The sequence below is a fragment of the Aethalodelphis obliquidens genome, unplaced genomic scaffold, assembly GCF_003676395.1.
Source record: "Aethalodelphis obliquidens isolate GAN/ISIS:26980383/991018 unplaced genomic scaffold, ASM367639v1 scaffold1, whole genome shotgun sequence".
NCBI classification, from domain to species: Eukaryota; Metazoa; Chordata; class Mammalia; order Artiodactyla; family Delphinidae; genus Aethalodelphis; species Aethalodelphis obliquidens.
Window position 1 is genome coordinate 74,904,590 of NW_020837945.1, and position 17,839 is coordinate 74,922,428.

A 17,839-nucleotide genomic window follows, 5' to 3' on the forward strand; every position below is an offset into this window, starting at 1 on the left:
GTAGCATCTCTGTTTTCATGTTCAAGATATTGATGTTTAAAACATAATCTAATCATCAGAAAAACATTTCAGTTTGAATTAAGTTGCTAACTGTTTTTGAAATGGAACCACTCAAGAGCATTTGGAATCTAAACACACATGTTGGGGTCCTTATAAAATACAGGAGGGAAATGAAGCAGATAGTGTTTTATTTGTTTTTTTGTTTTGTTTTGTTTTGCGGTTTTTGTTCTTGAAGGAATAACTTACACAAAGGCACGCTAACTCTCCATGAAGTCCAAATGAATTAATGAAACAAACATTCCTTACTTCTTTAATCCAGAAGCCCAGTATGGACTTTGTCTCTCCACATGCTTTGCAGAATTCATTTAACATTTGTCATCTGGTGGAAGTCTCCAGATGGGCTGGATTCCGGTTCTTTCTCTCCAACCTACGGGCCCCTAGACCCTGGGGCTGCTCATTTCACCCCTAAGCTGAGACTGTCTCTACCCTATTTACTCAGTTGTAAGAAGTGAAAACATTGTAAGCACTTCACTGTAAAGCATGACGCTAATGCTATATGCTGTAATGATAAAAGATACCATTTGATAGAAAACTAGAAACTCCAGTGTCTTATACTGAGATGACCTTCAAGAAAAATAGTGTAAGAGACCTGGGTGTCAGTGTTGAAGAGGATATTCCCTAGGGCTTGGCAGTGCTTTGCTTGGCCTTGACAGTGCTGAGGCAGCGGTAACCACTTCCTTACTCTGACTGGGTGTTGAGCAGGCCTAATGCAATTGGCCTACTGAGTAAAGACACCGGGGTTTGTAATTAATAACTGACTGTGAAGCAATGAGCAAATTAAAAGTGCTGTGATAGTACTCAGTTCCATTTTGCTTTCTCTATTACATTATCTGTCAAATACTTTCACACAGTACAGCAAATCAACTCTCTCAACCATTTTCCTCTTGATCTAACAGTAAAACCCATTCCTGGGCATTAATTAATATTTATTATTAGCACTTTACTTCCCTCTGTAGCCTTAAAGCCCTTTATCAACATTTCATTATCAATCTGGACAGTCACCATGTCTCCCATATTTTTAGGAAGATAGCTGTGAACCAGATGGCAGACTGGAAACTCAATAGTCTTGCAAAGAAAGAAAAAAATTCTGAGCTCTGGTTTAGAAAGACAGCAGGTGCCAACTGAAAAGTCAAACTCAAGCTGGTTCTTGTTGGATTTCTATCCACTAAACCTCTCTCATTCAGCAACAGCAACGGTCACAACAATAAACAAACAGAAACAAAACACTTGCATTTTGTACTATTTAATGACTAGACTCACCTAATTTTCAACACCGTCTTTTGGGAATCATTTGTCACATGCTGAATCTTTCTTTCAGGCACTCTTCTCTGACTTAAAATTTGATGTTTACCAATAAGGGCTTGGCCAATATTTTATAATTAGTATAAATGGAGTATAACCTTTAAAAATTGTGAATTACTATATTATATATATGTAACTTATAGAATATTTTACATCAGATATACTTCAATAAAAATAAAATATAAAAAATATAAAATTTAATTTAAAAAGGAATCTTTGAACAAATGGAGAATACAAATTTTTAAAAATCTGTCTTGGAAGAAAAAAAAAAAGCTAATGGAAAACTGAGTATCACATTTACTGTGGATAAACACAATAATGAAAAAAAATTTTAATCAAATAAACACATTTAATGTTAAATAAAAGGGCTTGGGACAACTAAATATACTGTAATTTCTTAGGAGCTTGAGTTTTGTGTAAATCATGATATAATTAAAAGCTCTAAATCTTCTGCTAAAACCCATTCTAATTATCTTGTAGACTGGCACTCTTACAGAAGATGGACTGGACCTCTGGGGGACTGCTCCTACTGCTGACAACTGGTAGGCCCTTTAGCGAAGATGGAGTGTGTGATTGGTGGGGCTACCCAGGTGACACTTCAATTCATCCTTCTTGTGTTGAGGGATGAATCTCACATAAAAATATACATAATAATTGGCTGGTACCAGCTCCCCATTAGTCTAACGTGCTAAATTAAATGAGTTCTAAGTTCAGAATCAGATGGGGAAAGTAGGTCTTCAAACTCCACATGAAAACTGGAATAGAATAAAGTGGATGATTAGGTAGTTGAATGAATAAAACAAAAAAGCAAAGAGTGAAATCAGGACTATGCTTAATTAAAAACCACACAGACTTCCTGGGCGGCTTGTGAGGTAGGAAATCCAGAAAGGAAAACCTCCATCTCCCCCCATCATGGAGTTCACACTCTAGTTGGATAAAAGTTGCAAATGCACCCACCTTCAATGTACTACACAGGCCAGGAAAAGAATTATGATTAAGGTACGGATATCACGATACAGAAGAAGACATAATAAAGATTGCTTGATAAAAAAGACAAAAAAACACATTTCTGATTTTTATAATAACATAGTGGATAAAAGGTAGGAATTCATTTTGAAAATGAATGGATCAAGGAATACCACCTGGGGGAGATAGCATTTGAGATAGGTTTTGAAGGGGGAATGGCTAGAATTTTTACAGACATGGTTTAAAAACTGGCACTATGGAGCGGAGAGGGCAATCACATAGACACTACCCTAGAACAGAGCTAGAGACAGGAGAGACTGCCCATCTTCACAGAGTGCCCCCGAGCTCCGTTTCTTGCAGGGCTGGGACCCGCCTTCTCAGTCAGAGTGGAGATACCTCTGCTCTTAAGCTCTGGGTACCCCACCTGGGCTCCAAACTCTGGCTGAGGCTGCTGTTATTGAAGGAGTCAGGCAGGGGTTCTCCAGGATGGTGACGGGACTGGGTTCAGCACTGGCACAAGAGAACAGCAGTCAGGCAGTGTGACGTTGCAGAAGATACCTGGGTTCTAGCCCTATTTGTGTGTCTCTGCTTCTGGCTGCTCCGATGCCCAGGCCAGGCCTTTGTCCAGACAGGTAGGGCCTCTACTGGCCAGAGCAGTGAAAGGGGAAAGGGATGTTTGCAGTTTCCACCCCTTCTCTCCCTCCCTTGCCACTGGTACTCTGAAACTTTGGGGGAAGTAGAAACCACTAGAAACAATTATTATTCAGCTCTAAGATGGGAGGAGAGAAGGTAAGGCAAGCCAGTCTGCTGTCAAATACAGGCGAAGGCCAAAGGGCCAATTAGTGAGAACTATTTGAGCCCATGCCTGCTTTTACTTGAAGAAGAAAGGAGCCAGCAGGCAGGCTTCCTTTCCATCCCTGCTACCCCATTGGCCTGGAGACTTCTTGCCTGGGTTGGGTGGCTTTGCAGAAGCAACTTTGCAGTTCACAGATGTCAGCTCTGAGCCTTCCCACAATGTGCTTTCCTGCAACACTGCCACCTTGTGGGCTGGCGGCAGGCAACCTGACAAAAGCCCCTGTGATTATACCCAAATACTCTACTTGGAATTTATTGTACAGGGCATGGGGAGCTATTGAAGCTTTTGAGCATAGGGGTTAGGTATTATTGAAGCTTATGTTAATAAGATTTTAAGGGGCAGAGTGTGCAGAATGATTTTGTTGAAGATCTTAACTTACTAATGATCTTCTCTACCAGTTTCCAGGAAGTCCACAGCTTTGCCTCAGGCAAGGCTCTGCCCTGGGGCCCACTGTGTGTGGCCATGGCCAGCTGCCACTCTCTGATCCTTCTCGATAGGACCATCCAGGGAGATCCACTGGACCTCAAAATGTTTGAGGTCACAGCTTGAGTAAGGTGATTATTTCCTGGCTCTACTGAATGAGGAAAACTGGAAGAAATACTTACCAGGAGTTCCAAGGCATTTCTAACTTTGGTTGAAACCCAGAGAAGATTCATAACAATATGTGAATGAGGGTCTGATCCTACCTGAATTTCCCAGTCCCTGCTCCAAGACTCTATTAACTAGTGCAACATGAGCTAGGGTTCCATGATCAAATAAATTTGAGAACTGCTGTTCAAACAAAGTTAAGCTGATTTCTTTAGGATTTCTTTTTTTTTTTTTTTTTTTTTGCGGTATGCGGGCCTCTCACTGCTGCGGCCTCTCCCGCTGCGGAGCACAGGCTCCAGATGCGCAGGCCCAGTGGCCCTGGCTCACGGGCCCAGCCGCTCCGTGGCACGTGGGATCCTCCCGGACCGGGGCACGAACCCACGTCCCCTGCACCGGCAGGCGGACTCTCAACCACTGCGCCACCAGGGAAGCCCTTTAGGATTTCTGTAATATAGTGTGGTGCATTGTGAATATTCAAGAGGGAATATAATACGCAGCATTTACTAAACCTATTTCACCACAGAAAACCTTGACAGGCCAAAACATGGTACAAAACACTCTTGGAAAAACACTAGTCTAAAGCAGTACCATTAATGCTGTAGCCACTAGCCACGTTGGCTACTGAACACATGAACTGTGGGTATGCATCTAAGGAACTGGATTTTAAATTTTATTTATTTTAACTAATTTAAATTTAAATAGCCACAAGTGGCTCGTAGCTACTGTACTAGACAGTATAGGTCTCAAAACCAGAATGGAGGTCCCTCAATCCAATGGGTTCGGTTTCCTGAGGTGAATGTAGATGACAGCTGAAGGTTATAAGACTCCCCACTGGTGACTGTCATGACACAGTGGGAAAACCTCTTGATTCCGCCACTCTCTAGATGCAAGACCCCAAATCCAGAACAAGCTTCTGAGTCATGACCTCATCTGCGCATTTGGGTAATAATGCCTCATTCAGGAGCAGGTTGAGACTGTGAGCCTGAAGGGGCGGCATGCATCGTAAAGTGCCCAAACAACGGAGAGCATTCATTCATTCCTTAGTTAGTTAATCAACTACATTGTTCTGCCCTCCAAAAAAATGTTCTAAAGCTACTTACAGTGACACAGAAAATACAGGACAGCATTTAAACAGAGTTGTAAAGGAATGAAAACAGATGCCTGTCCAGACATGGAGAACACCTCACAAAGAGGCTAATTCAAAGATTTATTGTAGGAAAATTGTAGCTTTCTAGAGGCCAAAGTAATGAAAGGCCAAACCTGGTAAACAGGGAAATTTCTGGTATCAGTACATTCAAATGAGAGCATTTGCTGTGGAGAAATGCTTGATATTGTCGACTGAAAAAAAATTCGCAACCTAAAAGTCGAGAGTTATATTTTATGTGGCAGACAAAACTGAGGACTTGAGCCCAGGGCACAGCATCTCAGATAATTCTGACGGACTACAAGAGGCAAGTTGGGCGGGGAGGGGGAGCCAGGATACAAAGGAGTTTTTGCAACAAAGACCAGGTAGTCAAATCAAAAGATTACTGTTAATTAAAGGCAACAAGATATCTCAAGTTAAGGAATTCAGCACTTTTATATGTATGGGAAAATGCAAGAGTCTGGGCTCACTGAAATCATTCCTTTGATATGCACCTCAGCTCTCTGGGGCCAGCATCCTGTGTTTTCTCATCCTGAGTCTCCTCAGGGTGCACTGTCAGGGGTGCCTGCAGAGGCTGACTGCTAGATGGCAGGCATCCTATTTCTATCCCGAGTTCCCTGAGGGCTCACCATCTAGGCAGCTGTAATGTGATGGCTTGATGGTTCCAATGTCCTTTGCTGATATTGCAGGAAATATTTTTATTCACAATATAAGAGCAAGACTAAAATCACTTTTCTGGATCTTAATGGAGAGGAACCAGTGTAATTTTTATAAGCAAAGTCCTTACCAGCATCATTGGTGCTGACACAGTGAGGAGTTGCACATGGTCATTATTGCTGTATGTGACTTTGATCCTGGTTCTAACAGTGCCCCCTTCTCCAATGGAGGAGGCTTGATCTCTTTGTACAAATGACATACAAGTTGGGGTCTTATGTGAGGACATAAATCTATAGTATTAGCTCTGTAAGTACTGTCTTTAAGACCAGTTATATCCACCCCAAGCAAAGAAAGTGCAAATTGTTCATTGAGTTTAAAGCTGGATGAGAAAGAGTCTCTAGTGAAATATCTTTTGGTAGTTCCTTTCACTAAGCATAACGGGGAGGGAAAATGTCCTTACAGACTCTAAGAATATTAGCACTAGAAGGGATGTCATGATATTTTTCAGAAGAAATTGAGATCTGCAGAAATGAGGTGATATCCCCAAGGTTGAACAAGTAAGTGATAGAGCGGAAACCAGATGTTGTCTCCTATTTTCTGACTTGTGCTATTTATATATCTGACTGCCTTTACCATATTTTAGCTTAATATTGGTTTCTCAGATGGTATAACTTATACTGTTGTAACACCCAAAGAATACAAATTATTTTCAAATATGCTTTCTAATTTGCTAGCAGCTAACTTGTAACTCTCTAGCTAACGAATTAAGCTAGTAGCATAGATAGAGCATAAGAAATAGTATCGTGTTTATCTCAAGACTCAACCCTCTGTCATCTGAGAGCTAGTGTGCTCAGGTATATTGGAGAATAGATCTCCACTTCAACCCTCATCCATTTACAAGACATGCCTTTTAGGAAGAGCCAATGGGCTGTAGTTAGCACTTCCTCCACCAATTACTACTTAAAATGTAGTCACAATAATTCTGGCTTTTTGACATTTTACAATAAGGTCCTTAATATAAATCAACACAACAGAAATTTGACAATGATGGTATTAAGATAATTGGCCTACAAGAGAAAATACATGAAAAGGGTTTTGAAGAGATTAAAGTGCTATTTAGATATTTATTAGAGAGATATTTCTTTCTTATTATTTTTCTCTAAGGAATCTTATGAATGTTTTCATTTTAAAACAGATAACGGAAGATTGCAATGTAGACTACTGTAAATTTGGGATATCAGTTTCCAACATGGTAATAAAACCAGGACCAAAAGCCAGTTGGGTATGATTTGCTTTTTTTAAATTATATAAATATTCCCCCTTAAAACTGGTGAAACTCCCCTGTCTTTTACATATTTTTATATTCCTATTATTTTGTTTTATCCTAACAGTATCCATGGTCAGTTTGCTCATTCCTTCATTCCTGAATTTATCCATTAATTTATTCAACAAACACTCATGAGGTACCTATGTATGCTCGAGCACTGTGCTAAGTGCTAAGGCATAAAGTGACTTCAAAACTAGACATGCTGGGAGGGACCTTCAAGATGGCGGAGAAGTAAGACGTGGAGATCACCTTCTTCCCCACAAATACATCAAAAATATATCTACATGTGGAACAACTCCTACAGAACATCTACTGAATGCTGGCAGAAGACCTCAGATTTCCCAAAAGGCAAGAAATTCCCCACGTACCTGGGTAGGGCAAAAGAAAAAAAACAGAGACAAAAGAATAGGGATGGGAGCTGCATCTCTGGGAGGGAGCTGTGAAGGAGGAAAAGTTTCCACACACTAGGAAGCCCCTTCACTGGCGGGGACAGGGGATGGCCCGGGGGAAGCTTCGGAGCCATGGAAGAGAGCGCAGCAACAGGGGTGCAGAGGGCAAAGTGGAGAGATTCCCGCACAGAGGATCAGGGCCGACCGGCACTCACCAGCCCGAGAGGCTTGTCTGCTCACCCGCCGGGGCCAGCGGGGCTGAGAGCTGAGGCTCGGGCTTCGGAGGTCAAATCTCAGGGAGAAGACTGGGGTTGGCGGCGTGAACACAGCCTGAAGGGGGCTAGTGCGCCACAGCTAGCTGGGAGGGAGTCCGGGAGAGTCTGGACCTGCCTAAGAGGCAAGAGACCATTGTTTCAGGGTGCGCAGGGAGAGGGGATTCAGAGTACTGCCTAAACCAACTCCAGAGAAGGGCACGAGCCGTGGCTGTCAGCGTGGACACCAGAGACAGGCATTAAACGCTAAGGCTGCTGCTGCCACCACCAAGAAGCCTGTGTGCAAGCGCATGTCACTATCCACACACACCCTCCCCAACCCGGGAGGCTGTGCAGCCCGCTACTGCCAGGGTCCCGTGATCCAGGGACAACTTCCCAGGGAGAGCACGCGGCACGCCTCAGGCTGTTGCCAACATCACGCTGGCCTCTGCTGACACAGGCTCACCCTGCATTCCAATTATAACTACCGTTCCCTTCCCTCCCCTCTGGCCTGAGTAAGCCAGAGCCCCCTAATCAGCCGCTGCTTTAACCCCATCCTGTCTGGGAGGGAACAGATGCCTGAGGGCAACCTACACGAAGAGGTGGGGCCAAAACCAAAGTTGAACTCCAGGAGCTGTGTGGACAAAGCAGACAAAGGGAAATTTCTCTGTGCAGCCCCAGAAGCAGCGGATTAAATCCCCACAATCAACTTGATGTACCCTGCATCTGTGGAATACCTGAATAGACAACGAATCATCCCAAAATTGAGGTGGTGGATTTTGGGAGCAGCTGTAGACTTAAGGTTTGCAGTCTGCAACTGACCTGTTCCTGATTTTTACGTTTATCTTAGTATAGTTTTTAGCACTTGTTATCATTGGTGGTTTTGTTTATTGGTTTGGTTGCTCTCTTCTTTTAATTAAATATTATTACTTTTTAATTTTTTTATTTTAATATTTTTATTTATTTATTATTTTTTTAAATTTTTTTCTCCTTTTTGTTTGGAGCCATGTGGCTGATAGGGTCTTGGTGCTCTGGCCTGGTGTCAGGCCTGAGCCTCTGAGGTGGGAGAGCCAAGTTCAGAATCTGGACTACCAGAGACATCCCGGCCCCATGTAATATCAATTGGCGAAAGCTCTCCCTGAGATCTCCGTCTCAATGATAAGACCCAGCTCCACCCAACGGCCAGCAACCTCCAGTGCTAGACGCCCCAAGCCAAACAACTAGCAAGACAGGAACACGACCCCACCCATTAGCAGAGAGGCTACCTAAGGTATTACTAACTTCACAGATACCCCAAAACACACCACCGGACACGGTCCTGCCCACGAGAAAGACAAGATCCAGCCTCATCCACCAGAACACAGGCACCAATCCCCTCCACCAGGAAGCCTACACAACCCACTGAACCAACCTTACCCACTGGGGGCACACACCAAAAACAATGGGAACTATGAACCTGCAGCCTGTGAAAAGGAGACCCAAACACAGTAAGCTAAGCAAAATGAGAAGACAGAGAAATATGCAGCAGATGAGGAAGCAAGGTAAAAACCCACCAGACCAAACAAATAAAGAGGACATAGGAAGTCTACCTGAAAAGAATTCAGAGAAATGATAGTAAAGATGATCCAAAATCTTGGAAATAGAATGGAGAAAATATAAGAAACGTTTAACAAGGGCCTAGAAGAAATAAAGAGCACACAAACAATGATGAACACCACAATAAATGAAATTAAAAATTATCTAGAAGGAATCAATAGCAGAATAAATGAAGCAGAAGAACAGATAAGTGACCTGGAAGATAAATAGTGGAAATAATTACCACACAGCAGAATGAAGAAAAAAGAATAAAAAGAATTGAGGGCAGTCTCAGAGACCTCTGGGACAACATTAAACACACCAACATTCAAATTATAGGGGTCCCAGAAGAAGAAGAGAAAAAGAAAGGGTCTGAAAAAATATTTGAAGAGATTATAGTTGAAAACTTCCCTAACATGGAAAAAGAAATAGTCAAGTCCAGGAAGCACAGAGAGTCCCATACAGGTTAAATCCAAGGAGAAACACTCCAAGACACATATTAATCAAACTATCAAAAATTAGATACAAAGAAAAAATATTAAAAGCAGCAAGGGAAAAACAACAAATAACACACAAGAGAATCCCCATGAGGTTAACAGCTGATCTTTTAGCAGAAACTCTGCAAGCCAGAAGGGAGTGGCAGGACATATTTAGAGTCACGAAAGGGAAAAACCTACAACCAAGATTACTCTACCAAGCAAGGACCTCATTCAGATTTGATGGAGAAATTAAAACCTTTACAGACAAGCAAAAGCTAAGAGAATTCAGCACCACCAAACGAGTTTTACAACAAATGCTAAAGGAACTTCTCTAGGCAGGAAACGCAAGAGAAGGAAAAGACCTACAAACTCAAAACAATTAAGAAAATGGTAATAGGAACATACATATCGATAATTACCTTAAATGTAAATGGATTAAATGCTCCAACCAAAAGACAGACTGGCTGAGTGGATACAAAAACATGACCCCGTATATATGCTGTCTATAAGAGACCCACTTCAGACCTAGGGACACATACAGACTGAAAGTAAGGGGATGGAAAAAGATATTCCATGCAAATGGAAATCAAAAGAAAGCTGGAGTAGCAATTCTCATATCAGAAAAAAAGAGACTTTAAAATAAAGACTATTACAAGAGACAAAGAAGGACACTACATAATGATCATGGGATCAATCCAAGAAGAAGATATAACAATTTTAAATATTTATGCACCCAACATAGGGAACCTCAATACATAAGGCAAATGCTAACAGCCATAAAAGGGGAAGTTGACAGCAACAGAATAACAATAGGGGACTTTAACAACCACTTTCAGCAATGTATAGGTCATCCAAAATGAAAATAAATAAGGAAACACAAGCTTTAAATGACACATTAAACCAGATGGACTTGATATATACAGGACATTCCATCCATAACAACAGAATACACTTTCTTCTCAAGTGCTCATGGAACATTCTCCGGGGTGGGTCATATCTTGGGTCACAAATCAAGCCTTGGTAAATTTAAGAAAATTGGAATCGTACCAAGTACCTTTTCCAACCACAAAACTATGAGACTAGTTATCAATGATAAGAAAAGAAAAACTGTAAAAAGTACAAACACATGGAGGCTAAAAAGTATGTTACTAAATAACCAAGAGATCCCTGAAGAAATAAAACAGGAAATAAAAAAATATCTAGAAACAAATGACAATGAAAACACAATGACGCAAAACCTATGGGATGCAGCAAAAGCAGTTCTAGGAGGAAAGTTTATAACAATACAATCCTACTTCAAGAAACAACAAACATCTCAAATAAACAAACTAAACTTGCACCTAAAGCAATTAGAGAAAGAAGAACAAAAAACCCCCCAAAGTTAGCAGAAGGAAAGAAATCATAAAGATCAGATCAGAAATAAATGAAAAAGAAATGAAGGAAACAATAGCAAAAATCTATAAAACTAAAAGCCGGGGCAGACAGCAAAAACAATGGGAAATTGTTCTTTGAGAAGATAAACAAAATTGATAAACCATTAGCCAGACTCATCAAGTAAAAAAAGGAGAAGGCTCAAATCAACAGAATTAGAAATGAAAAAGGAGAAGTAACAACTGACACTGCAGATATACAAAGGTTCATGAGAGATTACTACAAGCAACTATATGCCAAAAAAATGGACAACCTGGAAGAAATGGACAAATTCTTAAAAAACACAACCTTCTGAGGCTGAACCAGGAAGAAATAGAAAATATAAACAGACCAATCACAAGCACTGAAATTGACACTGTGATTAAAAATCTTCCAACAAACAAAAGCCCAGGAGCAGTTGGCTTCACAGGCGAATTCTATCAAACAAAGCTCTTAGAGAAGAGCTAACACCTATCCTTCTCAAACTCTTCCAAAATATAGCAGAGGGAGGAACACTCCCAAACTCATTCTATGAGCCCACCATCACCCTGATACCAAAAACAGACAAAGATACCACATAAAAAGAAAACTACAGGCCAATATCACTGATGAAGATAGATTCAAAAATCCTGAAGAAACTACTAGCAAACAGAATCCAACAGTACATTAAAAGGATCATACACTATGATCAAGTAGGGTTTATCCCAGGAATGAAAGGTCTTCAATATACACAAATCAATCAATGTGATAAACCATATTAACAAACTGAAGGAGAAAAACATATGATAATCTCAATAGATGCAGAAAAATCTTTCAACAAAATTCAACACCCATTTATGACAAAAACTCTCCAGAAAGTAGGCATACAGGGAAGCTACCTCAACATAATAAAGTCCATAAATGACAAACCCACAGCCAACATCGTTCTCAATGGTGAAAAATGGAAACAATTTCCTCTAAGATCAGGAACAAGACAAGGTTGCCCACTCTCCCCATTATTATTCCACTTAGTTTTGGAACTTTTAGTCACAGCAGTCAGAGAAGAAAAAGAAGCAAAAGGAATCCAAATCAGAAAAGAAGAAGTAAAACTCTCACTGTTTGCAGATGACATGGTATTATACATAGAGAATCCAAAAGATGCTACCAGAAAACTACTCGAGCTAATCAATGAATCTGGTAAAGTAGTAGGATACAAAATTAATGCACAGAAATCTCTGACATTCCTATACACTAATGATGAAAAATATGAAAGAGAAATTAAGGAAACACTCTCATTTGCCATTGCAACAAAAGGAATAAAATACCTAAGAATAAGCCTACCTAAGGAGAAAAAAGACCTGTATGCAGAAAACTATGACACTGATGAAAGAAATTAAAGATGATACAAACAGATGGAGAGATTTACCATGTTCTTGGATTAGAAGAATCAACATCATGAAAATGACTATACTACCCAAAGCAATCTACAGATTCAATGCAATTCCTATCAAACTACCAATGGCATTTTTCACAGAACTAGAACAAAAAATTTCACAATTTGTATGGATACACAAAAGACCCCAAATAGCCAAAGCAATCCTGAGAAAGAAAAACGGAGCTGGAGGAATCAGGCTCCCTGACTTCAGACTATACTCAAAGCTACAGTAATCAAGACACTATGGTACTGGCACAAAAACAGAAATATAGATGAGTAGAACAGGATAGAAAGCCCAGAGAAAAACCCACACACATATGGTCACCTTATCTTTGATAAAGGAGGCAAGAATATACAATGGAGAAATGACAGCCTCTTCAATAAGTGGTGCTGGGAAAACTGGACAGCTACATGTAAAATCATGAAATTACAACACTTCCTAACACCATACACAAAGATAAACTCAAAATGGATTAAAGACCTAATTATAAGATCGGACACTGTAAAAATCTTAGGGAAAACATAGGAAGAACACTCTTTGACATAAATCACAACAAGATCCTTTTTGACCCACCTCCTAGAGAAATGGAAATAAAAACAAAAATAATCAAATGGGACCTAATGAAACTTAAAAGCTTTTGCACAGCAAAGGAAACCATAAACAAAACAAAAAGCCAACCCTCAGAATGGGAGAAAATATTTGCAAATGAAGCAACTGACAACGGATTAATCTCCAAAATATACAAGCAGCTCATGCAGCTCAATATCAAAAAAAATAAACAACCTAATCCAAAAATGAGCAAAAGACCTAAATAGACATTTCTCCAAAGAAGATATACAGATTGCCAACAAACACATGAAAGGATGCTCAACATCACTAATCATTAGAGAAAGGTAAGTCAAAACTACAAGGAGGTATTACCTCACACTGCTCAGAATGACTATCATCAAAAAGTCGACAAACAATAAATGCTGGAGAGGGTGTGGAGAAAAGGGAACCCTCTTACACTGTTGGTAGCAATTTAAATTGATACAGCCACTGTGGAGAACAGTATGGAGGTTCCTTAAAAAACTAAAACTAGAACTACCATATGACCCAGTTATCCCACTACTGGGCATATATCCTGAGAAAACCATAATTCAAAAAATGTTCATTGCAACACTCTTTACAATATCCAGGACATGGAAGCAACAATATCCAGGACATGGAAGCAACCTAAGTGTCCATCGACAGATGAATGGATAAAGAAGATGTGGCATATATATACAATGGAATATTACTCAGCCATAAAAAGAAATGAAATTGAGTTATTTGTAGTGAAGTGGATGGACCTAGAGTCTGTCACTCAGAGTGCAGTAAGTCAGAAAGAGAAAAGCAAATACTGTATGCTAACACATATATATGGAATCTAAGAAAAGAAAAAAGGTTCTGATGAACCTAGGGACAGGACAGGAATAAAGATGCAGATGTAGAGAATGGATTTGAGTACACGTGGAGGGAGAAGGGTAAGCTGGGACGAAGTGAGAGAGTGGCATGGACATATATACACTACCAAATGTAAAATAGATAGCTAGTGGGAAGCAGCCGCATAGCACAGGGAGATCAGCTTGGTGCTTTGTGTCCACCTAGAGGGGTGGGATAGGGAGGGTGGGAGGAAGACACAAGAGGGAAGGGATCTGGTGATACATGCATACGTATAGCTGATTCACTCTGTTATACAGCAGAAACTAACACACCATTGTAAAGCAATTATACTCCAATAAAGATGTTTAAAAGAAAAAAAAGGAAAGAAAATAGAAAAAGAGAAATGCAAAAAAAAAGAAAGCTAGACATGTTGGGCTCTGTGCTGGAAGAATATGAGGACTGATAGAAAAATCAATATAGGTGCAAATAAATGCAGTATAATGTGCCAAGTGCTATAATAAAGGCTGAAGAAAGAACAGCAGGAGTCCAGAGGTGGGAGTAAATACTGTTTTTAGGAGAGAAGTACCACAGAGGTGGTGCCCTGCAAACTTGGTCTGGAAGATGACTCAGATTCCTCCAAGCAGCCAAGGGGAAGGGCCTTGCAGACCAGACAACTTGATGAGGGAATCGCCTTAGACGCAGCTAGAAAAATATCAACGTTGTGACAACGTACGACTTGGAAGCCATCACCATCTTTCGACAGTTTCCATTTTCCTGCAGCCTGCAGAGGATGTCTGTGGTCATTCAGCTGGAGGGGAGGATTATTTTTGTGTCTATATGAAAGGTGCCCCGGAGATGCTGGCTAGGTTCTGCAGATCTGAAACAGGTACTAACTGACACTTATCTCTTTCAGGAGGCAAAAGTATTTTAAAAGCTCAAACACACAGAGCAAACCAACCTAAATCAATGAATGTGGAGGTGGTTATTTTCTCGGTAAGTGGGAAGTGGGCTCAGTAGATCTGCTAAGGCAGAGGTGGTAACTTAAAAGCAGAGAAGCAGTGAGTAAATGTCAGCCAGAAAAGCTCAACCACAATGGGCCATCAGAGAGGGAGGTGTGAAGCAAGCCTCAGAAGCCAGAACAGGGAGCTACAGCGGGGTCAGAGGACCAGGGAGGGTGAGAATGAGGAGTGTTAAAAGGAACCAAAGAGACAGGTCTGAACCCTAGATTAATTCTGCAGACAGGGATGCTCTGTCACCTCCTGGGGGCTGGCATCACTTATGGGGTCTTAGATCAATGAGAGGAGAATATAAAAAAGATAAATCTTTTAGGAAAAAAAAAAGTGATTAGAGTAAATTAGATGGTATTAGAGCAAGGTAATTGATCATTTTCACAGCAATTTCATCTTTCAGGGCCAGATTTTGAGCTGATTTGTATTGTTTCTTAGTCTTATAAACATATGCACTCTCTAAGCTGCAGCCCAGATTTGTAAGAATATTGTTGCATTCAAATGAGTTCATTTGGATAAAACTGGCCTTTTTACTCCTGATTTTCATCTATATTCTCCTTACAATTGCTGATAGCCATCAACTTGTGCACAGAATTCTAAGATTTGACAAATGATTGCTTTAACTTCTCTCTCTACTTCGAGTCTTTTTTTAGAAGTCCCTCTTTTTTCTGATTTTGATCTTCCTCATAGCTCCCATTAACTCCATCCTTCACAGACTGATGGTCTGTTCTTGGCTGTTCATTTTTTTTCAGGTGTCCTTTGCCACCCCTTATTCATCTGGTAGCCCCCTTCCAATTCTTATTGTCCTAAATTCTGATCCTTGACATATGCTAATATCATATTCATACAGTTGGCACTTTAAAAGACCTTCAGAATCCCTTAGATATGTCTTCTTTCAAGAATCAGTAGTACACCTCCTTCGAGTCTGGAGAGGTAGTGAGTGCAAATTGAGTTCCTTATATGAAGTAGAACTCAGTATTCTTAATTACGTTCAGGAGATACATTGTCCTCAGCAGAGGACAATCTGTAGATTATTTTTTCTTTCGAAGTTTCTCAGTTTTTAAAGTTTGTTTTTGAATTGTTTATGACAAAGGAGTAAAGAAATACTGTGGAAAATTGAATAACAGATCATCTGCATCACTTATCTTTGATTTTGTGTTGCTGGTAGAGAGATCCTCACTTACATACAATTATTAACCCCTCTGCACAAGATGTGGATATCCTCGGTTCCACATTACTATTTACAACCTAAGTCTATCTACTCTAATATAATCAGTAATCACCGTCCCTTCCTTACCCTGTGTCTATTTCCCCCAACTATAAAATGTGGGATTGGGTGATCTCTAAGAAGCCTTTCGCCATGACATTTTAATCTTCTAAATAGAATCACAAATATATGCGGTTCACAAATATATGAACGGCACTCTCAGGTTTAACATTCAAGGTGTTAGCTATTCTTGAGGAAGCATAAAGACCCATAACACACAGGATTTTGTAATTTTTCAAGATACAAATTTTAATAATAAAAGTTAAGGTCATGTGTGAAGACAAGATTTATGTCGCTAGAAGTGGAATGTAGCTGCCACCCAGCTGTCACATACAAATTAAACAGTGATGTTCTCATTTAAAAGCACCAGTGAGAGAGACATTATTATAAATATGACAAAATTTAAAAATGAGGATAAATTGTGCTGGATTTCCAACTATCCCAGGTTTTCCCAGAGAATATCGGGAGCCTATTTATCATGCTTCCTAGAATATAGTTATCATTTTCAAACAGGGTTAAAGAATAGGGTTTTGATTTTTTTTTGAGTCAAATTATATTCAGCAAAAATTTCCAATTAGGAAAATCAAGATGTATAAAAAACTGACATCATAAAGGGGAAGTAGAAGAGTTTCCTGAGATGACTTAGGGGGAAAAAGAATCAGGAGCAATACCTTATCAAGATTCACCCTTTCATGAGTTTAGCCAATTTCTATTGAGCTTGACTATGTATTGGATGCCCCTCAAGGCACTGAGGATTCAGAAGTGAATAAAATCAAATCCTTGCCCTCACAAAGCTTATATCCTAATTGGGGGAAATAATTAATAAGTTAATCTATAAAATATTGTCAGGCAGTGATAAATGCCCTGAAAGAAGAAAAAAAGCAGGTTAAAAGGATTTTAAAAATGACAGAGAGCACCATATTACATGGGGAGATTAGGGAAGTCCTCTGAGGGGGTAACATTTGAACAGAGATCTGAGTAAAGTCAGGGAGCAGAGCATGCAAGTATCCAGGGACGGAGCACTGCAGGCAATAGGAATAGTGGAGGCAACAGGCCTCGACACAGGATTTTGCTAGAATGTTGTAGAATCCCGAGATACCCAAGTGCCTGAAGCAGTGAAAAAGGGAAGAATCATAAAGCAGAGACTCAAAGCAGAATACATTGGTGAGAAGATTTTGGAATTTTTCTTTTAGTTCTAGTTAATGAGAAAATATTAATCCAATTTATAATAGAAAGTCATGAAGTTAAATGATGAGAATTTAACAAATTCTATATTAAGGTGCATTTTCTTTTATAATATTCTCTAAGATCATGAGGTAGGATTCATATCTGATTATCTGAGTATTCACCAACGTGCCTAATATAGGATCTAAAATAAAGTAGTAATTTAGTAACTGGACTGTGGAATGAAGGATGTAGCTACTTATACTCTACTCCAGAGAGAAGTTTCTTCATTGTATTCTTATCCACGTTGAATTATTTCTTATCAAGAAATTCAACTCTGATTTTTTTCTTAAAGGAGTTTACTGACCACGTGATCATTTCCCTCCCAAGTCCTACTAACATGATAGAAAAGAAAGTTTCAGAGAAAACTAGAGAAGGAATAAGTGTAGATGAGAGATTTCTATATATTTCTGTAAGTCATAAAGTAAATGGAGGAGTGGTAGCTGAATCAGCAGGATAGAAGAAGCTATAGCTTATACCAAGACAGAGAGATTGCAGGAGGAAAGCTGGTTCACCCT

General features: G+C 39.9%; 1 protein-coding gene across 1 annotated transcript in view; it reads left to right on the top strand.

Moving 5' to 3' along the window:
* LOC113627926 (putative cation-transporting ATPase 13A5) overlaps nucleotides 1-17,839 on the top strand; it is a 98,469-nt gene that overhangs the window by 41,814 nt on the left and 38,816 nt on the right. The window contains 6 exon segments of the mRNA XM_027120972.1: nucleotides 1,843-1,904; nucleotides 3,583-3,733; nucleotides 6,769-6,850; nucleotides 13,313-13,333; nucleotides 14,567-14,632; nucleotides 14,635-14,709. Of these exon segments, the coding sequence (XP_026976773.1) occupies nucleotides 1,843-1,904; nucleotides 3,583-3,733; nucleotides 6,769-6,850; nucleotides 13,313-13,333; nucleotides 14,567-14,632; nucleotides 14,635-14,709 (457 nt within the window).